Source organism: Corythoichthys intestinalis, chromosome 8 (genome assembly GCF_030265065.1).
Source record: "Corythoichthys intestinalis isolate RoL2023-P3 chromosome 8, ASM3026506v1, whole genome shotgun sequence".
Lineage (NCBI taxonomy): Eukaryota > Metazoa > Chordata > Actinopteri > Syngnathiformes > Syngnathidae > Corythoichthys > Corythoichthys intestinalis.
This window is the reverse complement of record NC_080402.1, coordinates 15,479,009-15,498,233: the sequence shown is the minus strand read 5'-3', so window position 1 is coordinate 15,498,233 and position 19,225 is coordinate 15,479,009. Positions and strand designations below refer to the sequence as shown.

At 39.3% G+C, this 19,225-nt stretch overlaps 1 protein-coding gene across 3 annotated transcripts in view; it reads right to left on the bottom strand.

Annotated features, from left to right (window-relative positions):
* Positions 1 to 5,481: 5,481 nt before the first annotated feature.
* The window catches only part of LOC130920773 (adhesion G protein-coupled receptor L1-like), a 111,373-nt gene continuing 97,629 nt past the window's right edge, over positions 5,482 to 19,225 (bottom strand). For 2 of the 3 annotated variants that reach the window (XM_057844222.1, XM_057844223.1), the window contains 8 exons: positions 17,094 to 17,160; positions 16,903 to 16,991; positions 11,671 to 11,839; positions 11,443 to 11,592; positions 11,268 to 11,364; positions 11,075 to 11,185; positions 8,225 to 8,245; positions 5,482 to 7,940 (listed from right to left, as the gene is read on the bottom strand). In XM_057844222.1, coding sequence (XP_057700205.1) covers positions 5,980 to 7,940; positions 8,225 to 8,245; positions 11,075 to 11,185; positions 11,268 to 11,364; positions 11,443 to 11,592; positions 11,671 to 11,839; positions 16,903 to 16,991; positions 17,094 to 17,160 — 2,665 coding nt within the window. In that variant the 3' untranslated portion in view covers positions 5,482 to 5,979. The remainder of the gene's footprint in view (positions 7,941 to 8,224; positions 8,246 to 11,074; positions 11,186 to 11,267; positions 11,365 to 11,442; positions 11,593 to 11,670; positions 11,840 to 16,902; positions 16,992 to 17,093; positions 17,161 to 19,225) is intronic. The other variant, XM_057844224.1, reaches the window with a different exon arrangement.

The following is a 19,225-nucleotide window of genomic DNA, read 5'->3' as shown; positions in this document are numbered from 1 at the left end:
TTTCCTTCATTGTGGAGGGTTCCAGCGATAGGTTGAAGCCGCAACATGCGCAGCTGTTTTGTAGCTTTGTTGTTGCGACGGTAAGTAGTCATCGTCCCGCTTGTCAAGTCGGTGAGCATTGTCTACATCACATTCGTGTTGCACATTTATGCCGTAAGGTGACGTGTTCGTTTAGCATCTTTGGGATGTGTTGTACGTCCGATTGATTGTAAAGTGCTTAGTTGCCGTCAGGTTTTGTGGCCAAATTGACTGCGTATGTGTACGGCGTACTTCAGGGTTGTGTGTACCTCTATGTTTATTGCACTGTGCAATTCATTTGTGTGTTGTCGATTATTATTCAGTGAATTTGCATTGTTTTACATTGACGCTGATATGTTGTTAACCCTAAACCCTACCCCCAAAGTTCAGAATTTTTGACATTAGGCTTAATCTTCGAGTAAAATTCAATTAACAGAAAGTCATTTACCGTATTGGCCCTGATTATAAGACGACCCCCTCTTTTTCAAGACTTTTTGAACACCAAATTAATTTTTATACTGAAAATAATTACAGTACATCTGAAACAAATGATTAAAACAATATATTTGAGAGAAAAAGCATGTTATTTTGCCTCATTCAAATCTTAATATCTGAACATTTAAATATGTAAACTAAAGTGCAATCACATTCTTAAATGAATGGCTTCTGGTTTTTGAAATGTAAATAAACCAATCTATTGTAATAAAACAAGAAAATTGCAATAACTGCATTAACCATCAAAGGGAGGTCTAACTGTAACTAGTCTTGAAACAAATCTGAATAAGGAAAAGCATGGCAATAAAATAATGCAAACTGGTTAAACTTGAGAGTAGCTGTGATCGGTCATGACAGAACATTACTCCTCAAGTTCAGCATTCGCGTCAATGATATCTGGCGCCATCTAGCGTCGTTAATGGGTATAATGTCTCGACCCCGAATATAAGACGACTCTTACTTTTTCAGCCTCATTTCAATCGAAAAAAACACCGTCTTATATTCAGGCCAATACGGAACATACAATGACATTTTTCTGTTGTTATTCTTATTTTGAGGCAGCAAAGGGAGAAAAATTGGTACAAAGTAACTGACAAATTACTTTTAAAGTAACTGAGTTACTTTGATAATAAATCAGTTAAGTAACCAGATTACTTTTTTGACACGTAATCAGGAATTAAATTACTTTATCTGTGACAGCCCTGACCACAGGAGAGAATACCTTATCAATGAATTGGCTGAAATTAACGACAATTCAGAACTATTCCATCGAGTTCACCAAAATTTTGCAAGGCATGTCAAATTATGCATTAAAAATGATGGAAATCATGTTGACAAACAATAACATTTATCAAAATTTCAAGAGAAAAATTTTTGTAAGAATTATGTTTTCTTGTTTTTTACCATTACTGACCCCATATTTACAGTTGACCTCACCTAGAGTGTAATAAACCGCTTGAAAACCATAATTATATGACTTTTTTTGAGGGACTCTTCAAAATCTGCCCAAACTAGTCAGTTTGCATTTGGCGGAAAACACTAAGGTCACTTGAAGTTCCGCTCAGAGACCCCCAATCTGGCCAAATTTCAGAATTGTCTAAGATGCATGTGTGATGAATCATTGGAAATCTTAAAATCTCAATTTTCTGGGGGAAGCAAAATTTCAAACAGAGGGCATTAAAAATTTTTTTTTTTTTTTAAACAGCAAAACCCTATCTGGGGGTGAGAGCATGTGACAGCAGAATTACAGACGCCATGGCTTTAACGAGATCTTATCGCGAACTGACCTTGTTTGGATCCAGAAACTCCATGTAGCATGTATCACTGAGTGTCAAGACACAGCTGTGAATGGCCACAGCTGAATTTTGGGGGGATTTTATGGGTGAAACATGGTGATATAACAAGGGTCGCGATGCAGAAATCGCAGACATCAAGAAGTGGTCGAGATGTTCTTTTTTATATATTTACCCTTTTAAACGTTTTTTTTTTTTTTTTTTTTTCTGTTTGGATCGATTATTTATCATCTAACTTATCGGAAAAAATACGACAGAAACAAAAAAAAAAATACAATTAAGCGATAGTTATGAGGTAAATATCCGTGACTTTTATACAGACGCCATTTTTTTCATTTTGACGTAATTATTTTAAAGTAGAGTTGTTCCGATCATGTTTTTTTGCTCCCGATCCGACCCCGATCATTTTAGTTTGAGTATCTGCCGATCCCGATATTTCCCGATCCGATTGCTTTTTTTTTTTTTGCTCCCGATTCAATTCCAATCATTCCCAATAATTTTTCCCAATCATATACATTTTGGCAATGCATTAAGAAAAAAATGAATAAAACGCGGACGAATATATGCATTCAACATACAGTACATAAGTACTGTATTTGTTTATTATGACAATAAATCCTCAAGATGGCATTTACATTATTAATTCTTTCTGTGAGAGGGATCAGTGGATAGAAAGACGTGTGACTTTGTATATTGTGACTAAATATTGCCATCTAGTGTATTTGTTGAGCTTTCAGTAAATTATATTGCAACCATTCAACCCAAATGCATGATTGGAAGTGGACCCATGACTGTGCGTAGTGCTACCAATTGATATATCTTCTTTGCGTTGGGAAATAACATAAGGTGTTAAGAAAAGGATCAATTGCTACCTTGCTTCCCCACATTGCTTCCCATGATATTTCTAATCGTAGGGAGAGGGATTGTAAGGCTTTAGCCGATTAAAAATAGGCTCCAAAGGCTTCCAAAATTCACTCTACTCATTTTACGCTGCCTTTTATCTCTCTATATAGGTAAAACGGCGCCGTGACAGATTGAGCGCGACAATGCGTGAGTGGGTCGTGCAACGGATGCATTAATTGCGTTGAATATTTTAACGTGATACATTTTTTTAAAAAATTAATTACCGCCGTTGTCGGGATAAATTTGATAACCCTACCTTAAGCCTAAACTAAAGACTCTGGATGAGTGTAACATATTATGTCTGTAACGTTAAATACAATTAGAAAACGATTTAATTAACAAATATATATATTAAAAAAAGGCATGGCCGATATTTTTTTGCCAATTCCAATACTTTGAAAATGACGTGATCGGACCCGATCGATCGTCTCTAGTTTAAAGGTTTACAATATGCGAGTAAATAATTTTTTTAAGTCATTTTTTCTTTTTAAATGAAATATTACACATAAATTAATGATTCTAAACTAAAAATGACAGACATTTTGAATAATATATGTAATTATCTTCGTTTTATGGCTGGGTTGAAACAAAAGCGGTTGTGCGACGTCTGTAAACGGGGTTTTCAGGGTAAAACGGGCAAATTAAAAATAGTTTGGAGGCCTAATGCGCCATGAATCTGCTATGGCAGCATATAGCCATATTGTTCTATCAAACACAATAGTTGTTTTGGCATGAAATACAGTAGTTTCTTTTAAAAAGGAGTGCAAGAGCAGAAACTGCTTTTTCAGTCTTGTCTGTGTTTTCCGCCATATGTATTCGGTCGATTTCAAAGAACATGGTCCATCTAAATAATTTTTAATCTTTGATTTAGATCTTGAAATCTCCCAGCTCTAGTTCGAGGTCATGAAAAATGAGATTTAGCTATTCAGTAAGCTAGGGTGACCAAACATCCTCTTTTGCCCGGACAAGTCCTACTTTCACGTGGTATTATAAATTCATAAAAATGTCCGGTTTTTATGATTTTTCACGGGACCAATTTGAAGAGAATCCCTCCGGCCGCTGGGTGGCAGCAGTTGACATGGCTCCTACTAGAATGGAGGGAAGTAGTAGTTCTTCTTGTTTTTGTTGGCAGTTTACCCCTATCATGAGGCATTACCACCATGTACTGGGTTGACGATTTGGCCACAATGCCTGTTTTTTTTTTTTTTTCAATGATAAATACGTATATAATGGCAACTGTTGACTTCTGTCGGAGCTTAGACTGTAAAATCCCGTTTGGTGTCGCATCGGCGCGCTGCCGATGATTGTAAACTTTCATAGCAAAGTTTGATTTTTGCCTCAGCTAGCTATCAGTAAGCTAAACCGCGCTAGGCATTATGGGAAAAGTTTTGAACTGCTACATTTGGAAACATGCAGATTAAATAGTTTGTCAGTTTATTTCGGTTTTGTTTGTGTGCAATCTAGAACATTGAATGAGAACATCAATTGAATGGGAATAACAATTTGTCAAGGACAATTGTCGTGATAGTAATTTATAAAAATGTTTAGTTGGCACATAGCCTACTGTGTGTATGTGTATTGACTGGACTACATTTCTATGGGTCTGCATTTTATATATATACATATATATATATATATATATATATATATATATATATATATATATATATATATATATATATATATATATATATTTTTTTTTTAGGGCTGTTAAAATTATCGCGTTAACTCGCGGTAATTAATTTTTTAAATTAATCACGTTAAAATATTTGACGCAATTAACGCACATGTCCCGCTCAGACAGTATATTGCCTTTTGGTGAGTTTTACAGCAAGGCTTTTTGTGCTGTCTAACAGCGAACTCTTGTGGTCGCTTTGCGAAATGGTTTATTGTTTTCTTGCCAGTTCAATATGGCTGCACGACGTCTCCGGCTGACGCCTACGTTGTAATGTTGTGCTTATATGATCCTTGGACAAGATTTGTCCGTAAGTATGGTTGTTGTAAAGAATGTACATATTATGCTAGTAAGCGAAATGTTATATTTTTTGTATGAGACGCTTTTTTTTTTTTATGTTCAGTGAACCTGTATAGCGTGCTAAGCTAACGTTGTTGCTAATGCGATGCTTGTGTACTTCTTTTTGTAGTTTTACGACGGTCTAAAGAGGACAATGGTTTGAGGCCATTTTATTAATAAATCAGATGAAAAAGGAAGAAGAATTATTAAGGCGTCGCTCACTAGCTGTCTAGCTTTGGAAAAAGCAGACGCTTCGGAGTGAGGACAGCATAGACAAATTTAAATGACAGTAGAGTGAAATGCCCACTACAGTCCTTATGTACCGTATGTTGAATGTAAATATCCATCCTTTGTCTTATCTTTCCATTCCAACAATTTATTTTACAGAATATATATATAATTTACAGAAAAATATGGCATATTTTATAGATGGTTTGAATTGCGATTAATTGCGATTAATTACGATTAATTAATTTTTAAGCTGTAATTAACTCGATTAAAAATTTTAATCGTTTGACAGCCCTAATATATATATATATATATATTTTTTTTTAAAGTCATTATTTTTTCATTCACACTTTAAATATATTAAAGTGATATAGGCATCTTTGAGTGAACTTCAAGTATCTTGAGGCCGGGCTGAGTGTCCTCTTTTTTAGAAATCAAAATATGGTCACCCTAAGTAAGCCATCTACTGTAAATATTATTTAAAAATTGTATCGGCAATACTGGCACACACCCTGTAGTCACTTGGACCAGAAAAATGCAGTATTGCACACAATTTTCCACGCCGTCTGTTTTCATGTACATGTATTAGCAGAGCGTTACTTTGCTACGTTGCTTACAGAGGGAGGGAAAGAACATGATGCAAGTTTTATGTATCGATAAGTCGGTATAGTAATTATCGTGACAGGCCTAGAGACACTCAGCTAGTGCGCAGATAAAGTTCAATAACGGGCCAATATTAAATAAAGCACTGATGAGGTGGAAAGACACGGCAGGGGTGGAAGGAAGGAGAGCAGAGGAAGAGTTGGGATGAATGAGTCACAATTCTAGAAAAGTAACAAAACATGAGAAGGGGGCGGAGGGCGTCTCGTGGTGATCGGGAGATAGAAGCAGGGAGGAGCCGTCTCTGATATCATCGGCTAATTGAGATGCATCGTCGTCATCATCATCAACGGTACCGTTTGACCAACTGTGCGGGTTGTGCTTTTCTCCACCTCCCTGGTTTCTATGCCCCGATCACCACCGCCCTAGTCACAGGCTCGTCACTCTCTGCATCTGACCGTCTTCTCCTTCCGAAGAGGGCTCGCATGTGTACATCGCCTCTCCGTTAGTGGTCGTCGGCGGTGGCTGATAAAAGGTCTGCAGGTGATTGGGCCGTGGGCCGAGGGGGGGTCTCCCGAGGCTGTAGGGCAACTCCAGGGTGGGCTGCTGGGGCGGGCTGCTGGGGCTGAGCTCTTCTGGACCTTCGGGGCTGCTGTCAGGGTAGGAGAGGGTCGGAGGGGAGGTACGGCTGTAGAAGCGAGGAGGGGAGCTACTACGGCTGTACACTTGGGGCGACTGGCGAGGGTAGAGGTTGTTGGGAGGAGAATTTGTGTCTCGCGGAGCAAAGATGTTAGTCGGGGGGGAGCTTCGTGAGAACAGACCCATTGGTGGGGATCGACGGTCTCCGGGGTAGAGTGGCGACGGGTTTGAATCATGGGCATAGAGAGGTGAGGTATTGGGGTCGAGGTCAAGATCAGGGGTAAGAGGCAGAGTAAATCCATCGGAATCCTCCCGGTCGCCATGATACCTTAGAGACCCTCTTTCTTTTCCTCTTTTCCTCCCATCCAGAACACCGCCATTGCTCTCAAACAAGAAAGACTCCTCTCGGTCTACATCAACTCCCCCACGCCACACATCCAGCGCTCTGTCTTTCTGTTTGTCATTTTCTCGTTCTATTCCCGATCTCCAACCGTCTCTGTCCTTGTCTCTCTCCATCCCAGCTCTCCAGCCGTCGATCCCAAAATCTTTTCTCTGAGTAATGAAGGTTTCTTCCCGCTCCGTTTCCGCTGCGCCTCGCCAGGCATCAATCCTTCCATCTCTCTTCTCCAGAAGATGAGGTTCCTCCCTTCCTCTCTCTGTTCCACCTCTCCACTCAGCTATGTCGCCATTTCTCTTTTGAGAGGTAAAAGACTCCTCCCTTGCTCTGTTACCTCCTCTCCACTCATCCATGAGTCCATCTCTTTTTAGGAGGTAGGTCTCATCTTTCTCCCTGTCCTGTCCTCCTCGCCAAGCGTCCACACTGCCGTCCCTCTGTTTCATCAGAAGAGGCTCCTCTAGAGCTTTATATAAAGGCTCTGACTCCTGAGGGGGTGGCGGTGGAGGAGGCGGCAAGGGTCTGTCACGGTAACGATCACGATCTCGCTCTCTGTCTTTGTCTGTCCCCCCGGACGACTCTGCTGTGCTGCGGTGGCGGGACAGTGTACCCGGGGTGCGGCTTAAGGTGGAGTACGGCCTAGCCTGAACATCAGGGGGACGTGCTTGCTGCCTCTCCTGGATCCCGCGACGACCCAAAGTGCCTTGCAGCTGCAGCCTCTCCCCATCTTTAAACAGCTCCCGGGAATCAGCATCTACCGGAGTACGTGCGTTTGACCACCCATCTTGCGAGCGCGGTGTTGTGCAATGATCTTGGTCGTGTGATGTGGAATGTGTCTCAGCACCTTGTAGGTGGTGCCTCAAATGCGGCCAACCTTCTTGTGCGTTGTGTCGAGTGGTAGGCTGTATGGTTGCCGCCCAGCCCTCCTGGGGTTGCTGTGCGTGCCTAGTCAATGTGGCGGTATGAGCGAGGGCCGCTCTGTCCAGATGATGAGGTCTGGCCAGGCTTCCATAGCGCTCCGGAGGGACGGGCATATCGCCCGAAGGCCTCAGGTTGCTCTGCACCAGTTCAGAAATGATCATCTTCTCCAGGGCAGCCGCGTCAGACAGGTTACGGCGCATTCCGGCGGCGGTGCTGAGATCTGCGGCTCCGTGAGGGGTCAGAAGGCCTGGGGAAATGTCATCATCTCCCATGCCGATGCCACCTTCCTTCAGAAGGTCAGTGCTTCCCACCACTCCAGCTCGAGATCCAGGCATGGCCCCGAGCCCGTGTAGGGTGAAGGTATTGGGAGTGTAGCCTCCGTTGAGACAGACGCTGTCCAATCCGCAAGATTCTTGGCTCTGCGACACACCACCCTCTACAAGAGGAAACAGGAAATGACAAATTATTAGAAAATAAATAACACCTCAAGTTTATGTTGTGAAAGGACTTGCATGAGTAGATGTAAAGTATGAGCAAATGAGTAGAGCTTCTTCAGTTTTTCAGTTTTGCAGGAAATATTTAATGTGGTTGTTTCGAGCAAAGCACTTCATGTCGTTATGCTCTATGTATGATTAATGTGTTCTAATATGAAAGGGTGGTCTATGAAGTCAACCACAGTGCTGAATGATTTGGGTAAGCACAATAATGAAGAGCTCATACTCTTGTTTCGGAAGGTTCCAACTGGTCCACGAATAGGAGAGACAGAGAGGGGAACAGTCAACAAACAAAATCACAGCAGACCTAAATTTACACCAAAGTAACACGCACATAATGCATTGTTTATGTGTGTGTTAACAACAAAATGACATGTATGTAATTTTACATTGGTAAGGTTGCTGTCATTTCCAGAGGTGGTACAATATTAGAACCCTCCCCCCAAAAATAACGTATTTATCCTTTTTATCCTAGAAAAACAAATACAGTGGTACCTCGACACACAATCTTTTCCACATCCGACGTAAAATTTGACTCGCCATTTGTTTCTACATCCAACGACATGCTCGAAATACTACGAATTATGACAGCGCCGCAGTTCTTTGTTTTCCTGCAAGACGGACGCACGGAGGATTTTCTTGTGAGAGAAATCAACATGGGTTCCAAGAAGATTAGTGCAGGTGGTGAAAAAAAAGGATAATGGTGACGCTTACCATTGAAATGAAGATGGAAATAATAGAAAAATATGAGCGTGGAGTGCGCGTCAGTGAACTGGCTCGACAATACGGCCGTAGAATGTATCATCTCAATTGTTCTCCTTCGACCTTCTTTCACCAGTCTTAATAAGTTAAGGTGACAATTATTATTTTAACATCGCTAAAGAAATCGCCAGCTTCGTCAGGTTTTTAATAATTTCAGAAATTGTGCAACACAACACGCCTACACGCAGCTGACGGCAACAATAACAGAACATTAAAAGAGAAGTAATATCTCGGCCGCACCTATCTCTATCACGTCAGCCATGCGGTGCGTTCAGGTACAGCACGCAAAACACATCCGCTACCTGCAAACCCAATTTTTTACGATATTTGAAATATTATTATTATATTGTTATTCCGATTTTTATATATAATGTATTTGTTTTGCTATGAGTAGTTGCAATTTGTAATATTACCAGTAGTGTCTATAAAGGATTTAGTGTAGGTTTTCGGACTGTGGAACGAATTAATGGAATTATAATATATTCTTACGGGAAAATCCTGCTCGACATACGACCATTTCGACAAATAAACAAGGTCCTGGAATGAATTAAATTCGTATGTGGAGGTACCACTGTATTTTCCTTCAAATCAAATAAATGAAGTCCAAATTCTGTTCTTGACGGAATCCCATTTGGATTTATGGGAGACAAGAGATAAGACTGAGACCCTGCTCTTGATCGTGTATCAGTGTATCGTTCGTTCATTCTGTATCTGTTTTTGTACTCAAAATGGGAAAATGATCATGGATAACTTGTTATTTCGTTTCTCGTTTTCAAATCAAAAATTGGAAAACAAATAACAGCCAATTTTTTGCTGTTTTAATTTTGTTTAAAATTAAACACAGATTAAACACAGTAGAGTTTTCAAGGCATTTTTTTTAGATTCATTTTTGGTTCGTATCATTTTTGATGTGTTGCAACCTGGAAGTTTGCAACCCTAATATATACATATTAGGACTGTCAAACGATTAAATTTTTAATCGAGTTAATTACAGCTTGAAAATTAATTAATCGTAATTAATCGCAATTAATCGCAATTCAAACCATCTATAGAACATGCCATATTTTTCTGTAAATTATTGTTGGAATGGAAAGATAAGGCACAAGATGGATATATACATTCAACATACAGTACATAAGGACTGTATTTGTTTAATATAACAATAAATCAACAAGATGGCATTAACATTATTAACATTCTGTTAAAGCGATCCATGGATAGAAAGACTCGTAGTTCTTAAAAGAAAAATGTTAGTACAAGTTATAGAAATTTTATGTTAAAACCCCTCTTAATGTTTTCGTTTTAATAAAATCTGTAAAATTTTAAATCAAAAAATAAACTAGTAGCCCGCCATTGTTGATGTCAATAATTACTTACACAATGCTCATGGGTGCTGAAGCCTATAAAATCAGTCACACCCGAGCGCCAGCAGAGGGCGGCAAAACTCCATAGACACAACAAGTGAGCGTTTCACTGTACTGTCATTTAAATCTGTCTGAGCGGGCCATCTGCGTTAATTGCGTCAAATATTTTAACGTGATTAATTAAAAAAATTATTAATGCCCGTTGACGCGATCATTTTGACAGCCCTAATACATATATAAAAAAAAAATAATAAATGTTTTATAAGCACTTCAAATGTAATAATTATGACAAGTTTTAAACATGTTACCGTCCCACCGAATTATTTTTAAACAAGAATAAAGTTGAAAAATGCTTGACTTTATTAAATGCTTCATTGAGTGAGTCCACTCAAATCCACTCAAGCTGCTCACTTACACAAAATGAGTTGCCACAGCAACTGTTTAACAAGTTAAACAATGATTGACATATGCGGCACTTTTAAGTTTTGGCTTCCATGCGTCTCTGGAAAGCTCCAACTTTAAGGTCTGTCAATCATCATTAACTTTAATAAACAACTCCACTGCACTGCCTGCCTAAGAAAAGCCGGAGGAATGAGAGTGAGAGATCAGGACAGCTTCAGAAAATATTGCATTTATTTATTAATTTTTTTAATTGAAAAAAAAAAAAAAAATCCACGATGGACTGAGGGCCCGAAGTTCGAAGCGCGAAGTTGCGAGAGATCACACTATTATTACTCAATGTTTTTTCTAAAGGATGGCAGATAGCTCTATAGATAGATAGATGTCTCTTGTACAGTGCTGTGTACTGCTTTAATTCAACTACTGCATAAATCAACATTTACGCTCCTGTAGGCTTTATGTGGACTAACAGAAAAGTGGTGAATGGAACTGCCAACTACTCAGTCATTAGTGTACAAAAGAAAGGCCACTGAGGTTGCGTCGAGCTCTACCTGTGGCCGTGAAGGGTTGATTATATCCCTGCGCCAACATGGTGTCATAAGGAGAGGCTCCTGTGTGAGTCTGCAGGACTGGATTTGTCAGGAAATGATTCCCCAGTGCAGCTATGTGGAGAAAAATGAATAAATGTTGCCCTGTGCAATAACAAGGAAGCTGAACGAAAACAAAAATAAAGCTGAGTCTCACCTCTGTTAAGAGTTGGGGTGCTGTTAACATCAGCAGCGATGAAAGATGACTCAGTCTGTCTTCGCACTGTGTCATTCCACATCCTCCTAATACGACTCTGGAGAGTGGAATATTGACAGCCGCTCGTGTCAACAAAAAGTCCATCAAAAAAATAAGTGTGAAATGGAGCACACACCTGTCTGATAGCCGTGGCTCTCCGTCCCTGGTTGCTGCTGTAGCGGCTGTTGGAGCGCAGCGCGGCGCCTTTCATCGAGTCCGGAGAGCTGGACGAAGAAGTTGCACAGCACTGGGAGAGGCGGAGACATCGGCCGTAGTCTTTTTGACCCTTAACACGAAACACAAACCATCGCTGGTGTACTGTGACCGCCGAGATAATGATGCTCAGCTCAGCTCTGAGGCTGACCTTTCTAGTGAGGGTGCAGTGCAGGATGGTGATGAGGAGGCCCTGTGCTGTATTAAGGGAGGCGAAGAGGTAAGCCAGGAGGAGAGAGGGTGCTGACAGGAACATAAGCCCTGAGGACCAGTTGACACACTGCAGGAAGAGCAACGTCAACGAGCCCACTGCCCACGCCCTGGACACACAAACCACACAGCAATAGCATGAGGAAATGTTTGCTTTCAGTGGTTTATTGCTTAAATCGCTGTGGTTAATCTGAGAATTTAAATACATTACTAATACTACCTTTTTGGACAATGTTAATAACTGTTCCGACTAAGCATGTCTTATTTTTTACGTCAATATTCAGTGGTGGTGGGAATCATGGGGCAGCTAACGACTCAATTACGATTCAGAGGCTACGATTCGATTATAAATCGATTATTGATGCCTCTCTCCCCAGCTATTAGCTCTTTTTAATGTTTCGTGCATTAGTTACAAAACCTCTAAAACATCCTCTTAGGCTTAAATAAATATACTTAAATAAAAATACTATTCCAGTATCAAGTTAACAGTTCAAAACAGTAAATAAAATACTTCAGTCCCCATTCTGTATCTGCAGCTTTAAAGCCTGAGTTATGCTTCCGCGTTGCGGTGATGGCGCAGCGACTACAGTGTCATTCGACATTCGATGGTTCTCCGGCCGGGTGACACGTTGCTCTATAATTCACCGCCAAGCCACTAGAGGGGTGTGGCGTTATGTTTGTATGGTTTTGGGGCATGCTTGTTGACTTCCTCTTGTCTAGTTTAACGGAGAAAAAATAAATAAACAATGCAAGATGGAACGCTTGAATGTGGATCTTCAGCTCATCAACATTGGATAAATGTTGATCATACAAATGTTGAGGTGCAGGCGACGTAGAAGACGGTTTCGAGGCGGTCTGCCCAACTTTTGACGTCGCATAGCGTTCTAGCCTCCGGTGGAAACCAGCTAGCTGTGGTGGCTAGCTTCAAACTGGCGTCGAGCACTGCGTCCAGCATTTTGTTCGAGGTCTGCAAAGCCCTCCAGCCCGATTTGTTTGCCGTGTTCTACAACCAGTCAGTGGGAAGCCATAGCAAATTTCTGGCGTCTATAGAACTTCCCAAACTGCGTTGGAAGCCTTGATGTTAACATTATCATAAAAGCACCGAGGCACTCTCAATCAGTGATGATGTATCGTGTGTGAACTGCCTGTTGTTGAAAATTAAATATCAATACAACTCTTTTGACACCAAACCTGTGCTTTATTCTTCATATACTTAAAGTGGGACACGTAAATAAGTCACAGACTAACAGCAAACATATGTACACAATAAATGATGGTCATAGTCCATTTCCAATACGTGTTGACGCAACGCGAAGTCAGAAAAAAAAGGAAGGAGCCACAGAGGCTACGGCGGAGGGTCGTAAATCGGGTCTTCCTTGACGGCACAGGTCTGACGCGGAAGCATAACTCGGCCTTCAAACTACATTCAATTATTTTAATGTTGTGAATCAACCGGTGAAGTTGTTAAAATTGCTCCCGTTTTGCCATAATTTCCCTTCTGTCCACTTTCGACATGTGGAAGTTTTATCATTTTCATTGATTTAAGTCAAGATTTTGCCGATTTAGGAGTATTTTAGATAAAAATTTAATTTGGTTCACTCATAAGGTTAGCGAAAACAGCTTTTCTGAGAAGTCTACTGCTTTAAGATGGCGGCTGTTTACTTACACCGTCGAGTATGCCATTTCGCATCTACTTTTCTATACATGTGCTAACGCCGTCGAGTCTGTCATTTCACATCTAGTTTTCTATACATGAGCTAATGCCGCCGAGTCTGTCACTTCGCATTTAGCTCTATGTACATGTGACATCTACCGTAGCACAATGTGCGCGTAGTTTGTAGCGGCTGTAGGCCGCAGTCAGGTATTATTGTTTTTTTATCTAGCGGCATGAGTTGAGCATGATGCTTACTCTCGTTCCGGTCCTAATTGCGCCCCGAAGACCGCGCTGTGTTTTAGATCCGCTTTACCTGGCACATTTCAATAATCGGACTTTGGATGTTTGTGAATCATTCTCGAAGCTTCCACGGCCGAATCGCGAATAATCTAAGAATCGCAAATTTTGCACATCTCTAATATTAAGCATGCTTGGGTTTTCTCCGGGTACTCCAGTTTCCTCCCACGTTCCAAAAACATGTATGGTAGGCTCATTGATCATTTCAAATCATCCCTAAGTGTGAGTGTGTGTGAATGGTTTTTCGTCTCCTTGTGCCCTGTGTACCCCACCTACTGCCCTTACCATAGACCTCCCTATCAGTTGACGAGACAGCTCATACAGACATTGTGCCACGGCTTCCCGTAGGGGGCCGGGGCAGGCAGAGCGTCGAGGCGGCTTTCATTGTGATAAACTCAAACACGCTGCATTCTAACGCCAGATTTAGGTGGAAACAGGACAAAAGTTTTAGAGCATACAAGCAGGCAGGAGTGCCTCAAGAGTGATTTGGTCAAGGATTCTAGGTAGATATTATATAAAGTAGCACCATGGATGCACTTTGAAACGTTGAAAAATTAATGGGAAAAATTAGCGTAACTTTACCTTGAAATATTTACGTAAAATGTATGATAACTGCCTGTTTTTGTTGTTGTTGTTGTTTTTTCTTTTCATTTTGCTTTTAACCAAGAATCTAGACAGTATTACATTCATAGCAATAGAAATTCCAGGATTTACGCATTTATTTACAGGAAATTTCAACTTAAAAAGCTTTTTGTTTTTTTAAATTTGTATCCATTCACAATAGCGTAGCTTTATATTCAAATAATCAGGTAATTTTCGGCCAACTGGATATTTTTTGGCATAAAACAAGTAATTTAGACATTTATGCATCCATACAAAAAAAAAATTGGCTTTTACGTGTTATATTTTATGTAACATTTCAATCTAAAAATGACGTATGGCTAAATATTATTATTGATCCTGAAAGGATGGGTAATTACCGCTGCATTTGGTGGTTTTTGTGCATCTAGTGTAAAATCTGAGAATTTTATAGCCATTTTAAATTTAGTTACACTTCTATAAAAAATAATTAATCGTGATTTAATTAGGGAACGACTTTGAATTGTTTGATGCTGCTGCTCATGGAAACTCATATAGCCCTAAGGGAGGTGCCTGTTTTGGTTTTAGGTCACTAGCGGCTTTGGTTATGAAAATATTTGAATTTTAAGTTTTAGAAAATAGGCCCCCTACAGAGTGGCCCAATGCCCCGTTTCCCGTCAACTAATAGTGAAATCTATGCCCTTACTTAGCTGGAATAGCACCCCCGTCGACCCTCGTGAGGATAAGCTGCTCGGAAAATGAATAAATGAATATTTTTCATGCACTAGGTTTTTAACAAGCCGCATTGCACATTTTCGCGGCGCTTAGTTACCATTTATTCTACTGTATTTTTCGGACGATAAATCACCTGAGTATAAGTCGCACCAGCGCAAAAAAAAAGATCAATGACCAGGAAAAACACATAGATAAGTCGCACTGGAGTATAAGTCACCTTTCCAGGAGGACTTTTATCAGAGACCAAGAACAAACATTATATATTTTAGTCCTATTGTAACATTACAATGGAGGCTAAACGATATGAAAATGTTAAAGTAACATATTAACAGAAACTAGTCTAAACTGGTAAATGTGCTTGCACTTATATCGCGCTTTTCTACCATCAAGGTACTCAAAGTACACAAACACAATTTCCTAATTCACCTGCTGATTAAGGCTGCAGCTATTATTTATTTTAGTCGTCAATTAATCTATCAACTAGCGAGTTCGAATAATCGAGTAATTGGGTTAGGATATGAACATTTAATATGTTAGTGAATCAATTTTAGGAGCTGTAAAACAAAGGCTCGCTAAGATTGCACTTTCAAAAGAGCAATAAAAGTAAATACAAAATTAAGAATTCCTGATAATTTCTAAAGTATGCAGAATTGCAGTTTAATTTAAAAATAACTTAATACCTGAGTTTAGCCTGAAACGGTATAAAAAAATAAAAAAAAACTAATAAATGAGGATCTAGGTATGAAAAAGAGAACAATTGGCTAACTTGCATAGCAAAAGTCCGCTAGCTTAAATGCTATAAAATGCTAACATTTTTTTTTACAATGCTCTTTACAAATCGTTCAAACACATATTCCCACAAAATAAACGATTAAATATACATACTGACAAAATTACAAATGGATTATAAAACATTAGCGCAAACAAAAACTTACCTTATGTTGGTTTTAACAGGGAGCAGCTGGATTCAGCCATATTAAATGAGTTATGTCATATTCACTGTTGCCACTAGAGGGCAGTGCATCCACCCAAATCAATAAAACTAATTGCAAACACTTTCAAAACAAACCACTACATCGTCACTCTAATTAAACGAATACTCGAAGCAGCAAAATTTGATTCGAAGCTTTTTTCTAATCGAATTACTCGAGTTAATCGATTAATTGTTGCAGCACTACTGGCAACGTGGCGTTAAGTATCTTGTTCAAGGACAGTACGATATAGTAATAGGGTTGGCGGTTTTGAACCCACAATCTTTGTGTTGGGAACAATTACTCCACCACTGAGCCATGCCACTCTACAGAACACAATAGAATTTATCTACTAAATTCTTGATCTTACTCAAAAAAAAAATGGCTACCAAATCCATTAAAGTCTTTATTTTCAAGATAACTTCTGAACAAATCCATCAACTCTGCAAGTAGAGTGCATGTCTAAAATATTGCGAGACGAATGCAAAAAACCCTGTCATGACTGAATTATCTTTTAGAATTAGGACTGATTTTGAGCGAAAAATTGCAATAATCTGAACAGAATAGGCTCTATTATTCTCCATTCTATTCTTATTTGCTCTGTTACCAATTGAGAATAAATCGTGCTCTCAATTCTGCCACTTCATGCTCAGGAGTGGCACTCATCATTCATACTTAGCAGAGAAAAATAGCAAGGCACAATTTTCATTCCTATGATTACATACCTTGACAAAATTCACTCTCAGTTGTAATAATTCAGCATAAAAACTATGTTTAGCACATGTTTTAAGTGTTCTTTGAGTATAATTCTGTTTGTAATAGAGTAGAATGTAGCATGCAAATTAGTCATTTCGAATTAAATTTGTAGATAAAAACAGAAAAAAAAAATCATCTTGACTAACAACAATTTGCCCACGGATCTAGAGACAACACAAACCTCAGGTTGTCATGGCGACTGGAGTCTGGCTTCAAGGCAGCAGTGCTGTGCATCTTATGTAAGGTCATCACTAAAATTACAAGATTTAGCTGTAGACAAAAAGACAGACTGTCAACGGACTGTTTCCACAAATACATTTGTACATGACATAAATGGTTAAATCAGTATGAAAGTAGGAACGAAAATCTCACTGTGATAATCACAGCCACCGGTCCGAGGAAACTCCAAATGAAATAAGTGTCAGTTCGCAGCCAGCAGCTGTACAAAAAAAAACCAAAGACAAATTAGAGGAGTGGCACAATGATAATGCATGTCCATAAAAATCACAGATTATCATTAGGAACAACTATTTGATGCACAGTTGCTACTTTACAAAAAAATCATATTATTGATATAAATCATATAATTGATATACATCATTAAAAAGTTTATTTCAGTGATTCCATTAAAAAAAGTTGAAACCTATGCTTCATGTTCATTCTCAATGCACAGACTGACATATTTCAAGTGTTTATTTGTTTTAATATTGATGATTAGAACTGACAGCTAATGAAAACCCCAAATTGGGTATCTCGAAGAAGTTGAATATTTTGGAAAGGTTCCATAAAGAAGACATCTTAAACCACACTCTAGCTAATTAGGTCAAAGCACCTGCAAAAGCTTTTAAATGGTTTCTCCGCCTATTTCTGAAGGCTAGGCAACAATGGGGAAGACACAAGAGCGTAGGTTTGCATAGGGATGGTAGAGACAAAACACTACCAACTTTTCATGATGCTCAAATTGCCCCCACCAACTTTTAAGCAACCTTATTTGCATTATATAATGATTTCAGTTATAAAAATCCTCTACATTGTCTTCCCATATGTTGTAAGGACAGAATAGACCATACCATTATTAATAGAGGTGGGAATCTTTGGACACCTAACGATTCGATTACGATTCAGAGACTCCGATTCGATTGTAAATCGATTATTGATGCCCCCCTCCCCACATTTTTTTTTTTTTTTTTTTTAATGTTTTGTATATTTGTTCCAAAATTGTTCCAAAATTCTCTCAGGCTAAATAAACCAAACTACTATTTTAGTATCAAGTTACCGGTTAAAAATAGTAAATAAAATACTTAAGTCCCCATTCTGTATCAGCAGCTTTAAACTACATTCAATTAATTTAATGTTGTGAATCAACCGTTAAAGTTGTTAAAATTTCGCCCGTTATTCCATAATTTCCCTCATGTCTACTTTCGACATGTCAAAGTTTTAAAAGTGTTTCATCATTTAAAGATAGATTCAAGTCAAGATTTTGCCGATTTAGGGGTATTTTATATAAAAAGTAATTAGGTTCTCTACAACAGAGCCTTCTAGAGAAGTCTACTGCTTTAAGATGGCGCCTGTTTACTAGCGCGGGAAAGTCTGTCATTTCACATCTAGTCTAGATATATGTGATATCTACCATAGCCGTATGTTGCCGTATGTTTGTAGCAACTAGCAACTGGGCGCTGTTTGTAGCGGCTGATGGCCGCAGTCAGGTATTATTGTTTTCGTTTTACCTAGCGGCATTAGGTAAAAACACATGATATTTACTCTCGGTCTGTTCCTCATTGCGTCCCGAAGACCGCGCTGACTGTGTTTTATTTCCGCTTTACCTGGTATAATTCAATAATCCGAATTTGGATGTTTGTGAATCGTTCTCGAATCTTCCACGGCTGAACCGCAAATAATCTAAGAATCGGAAATTTTGCACGCCTCTTATTATTAAGCGAATTATTTACATTATGTTTAGACTTGCATTTATCCTTTTCCACTTGCTGATTGTGCTGGTCCATTTTTTCCCCACCACACAGACACACATGCACACTCATGCAGCCCCAACGGATTCAAGTTGACAACATACTGGAGGGATATTAGAAGTGTTTTTTTTTCAGCCACCAGCAGCCACTGTAAAGTAATGTAAAAAGACATCCATCTTGTGGAGGTGGGGGAAACACCATTCGTTTTGTTACTGAAAGTCCGACCTGCATCAGAGTTAGCATAACATTTACCTGTGTGAACTTGCTAACCTGCTAACCTAAAACTACTGCGGTCAGGCCAGCTTCCACAATCTCCCAACATCCCTCATTTGGATCATTCTTGGTATTATGTGCATTACGGTAGTGCATTGCAGTGGCTTCAGAGTGCAAGTCCCTTTATTTAAAAAAACAAAACAACAAAACCGGAAGCTATTGAAGAATGGGACCACTTCTGGGGGACACTGGATCACCCGTAGACTCAAACCAAAGTATTGCTATATAAAATTGATTTGGGAAAAAAATTATGAAAAACAATTT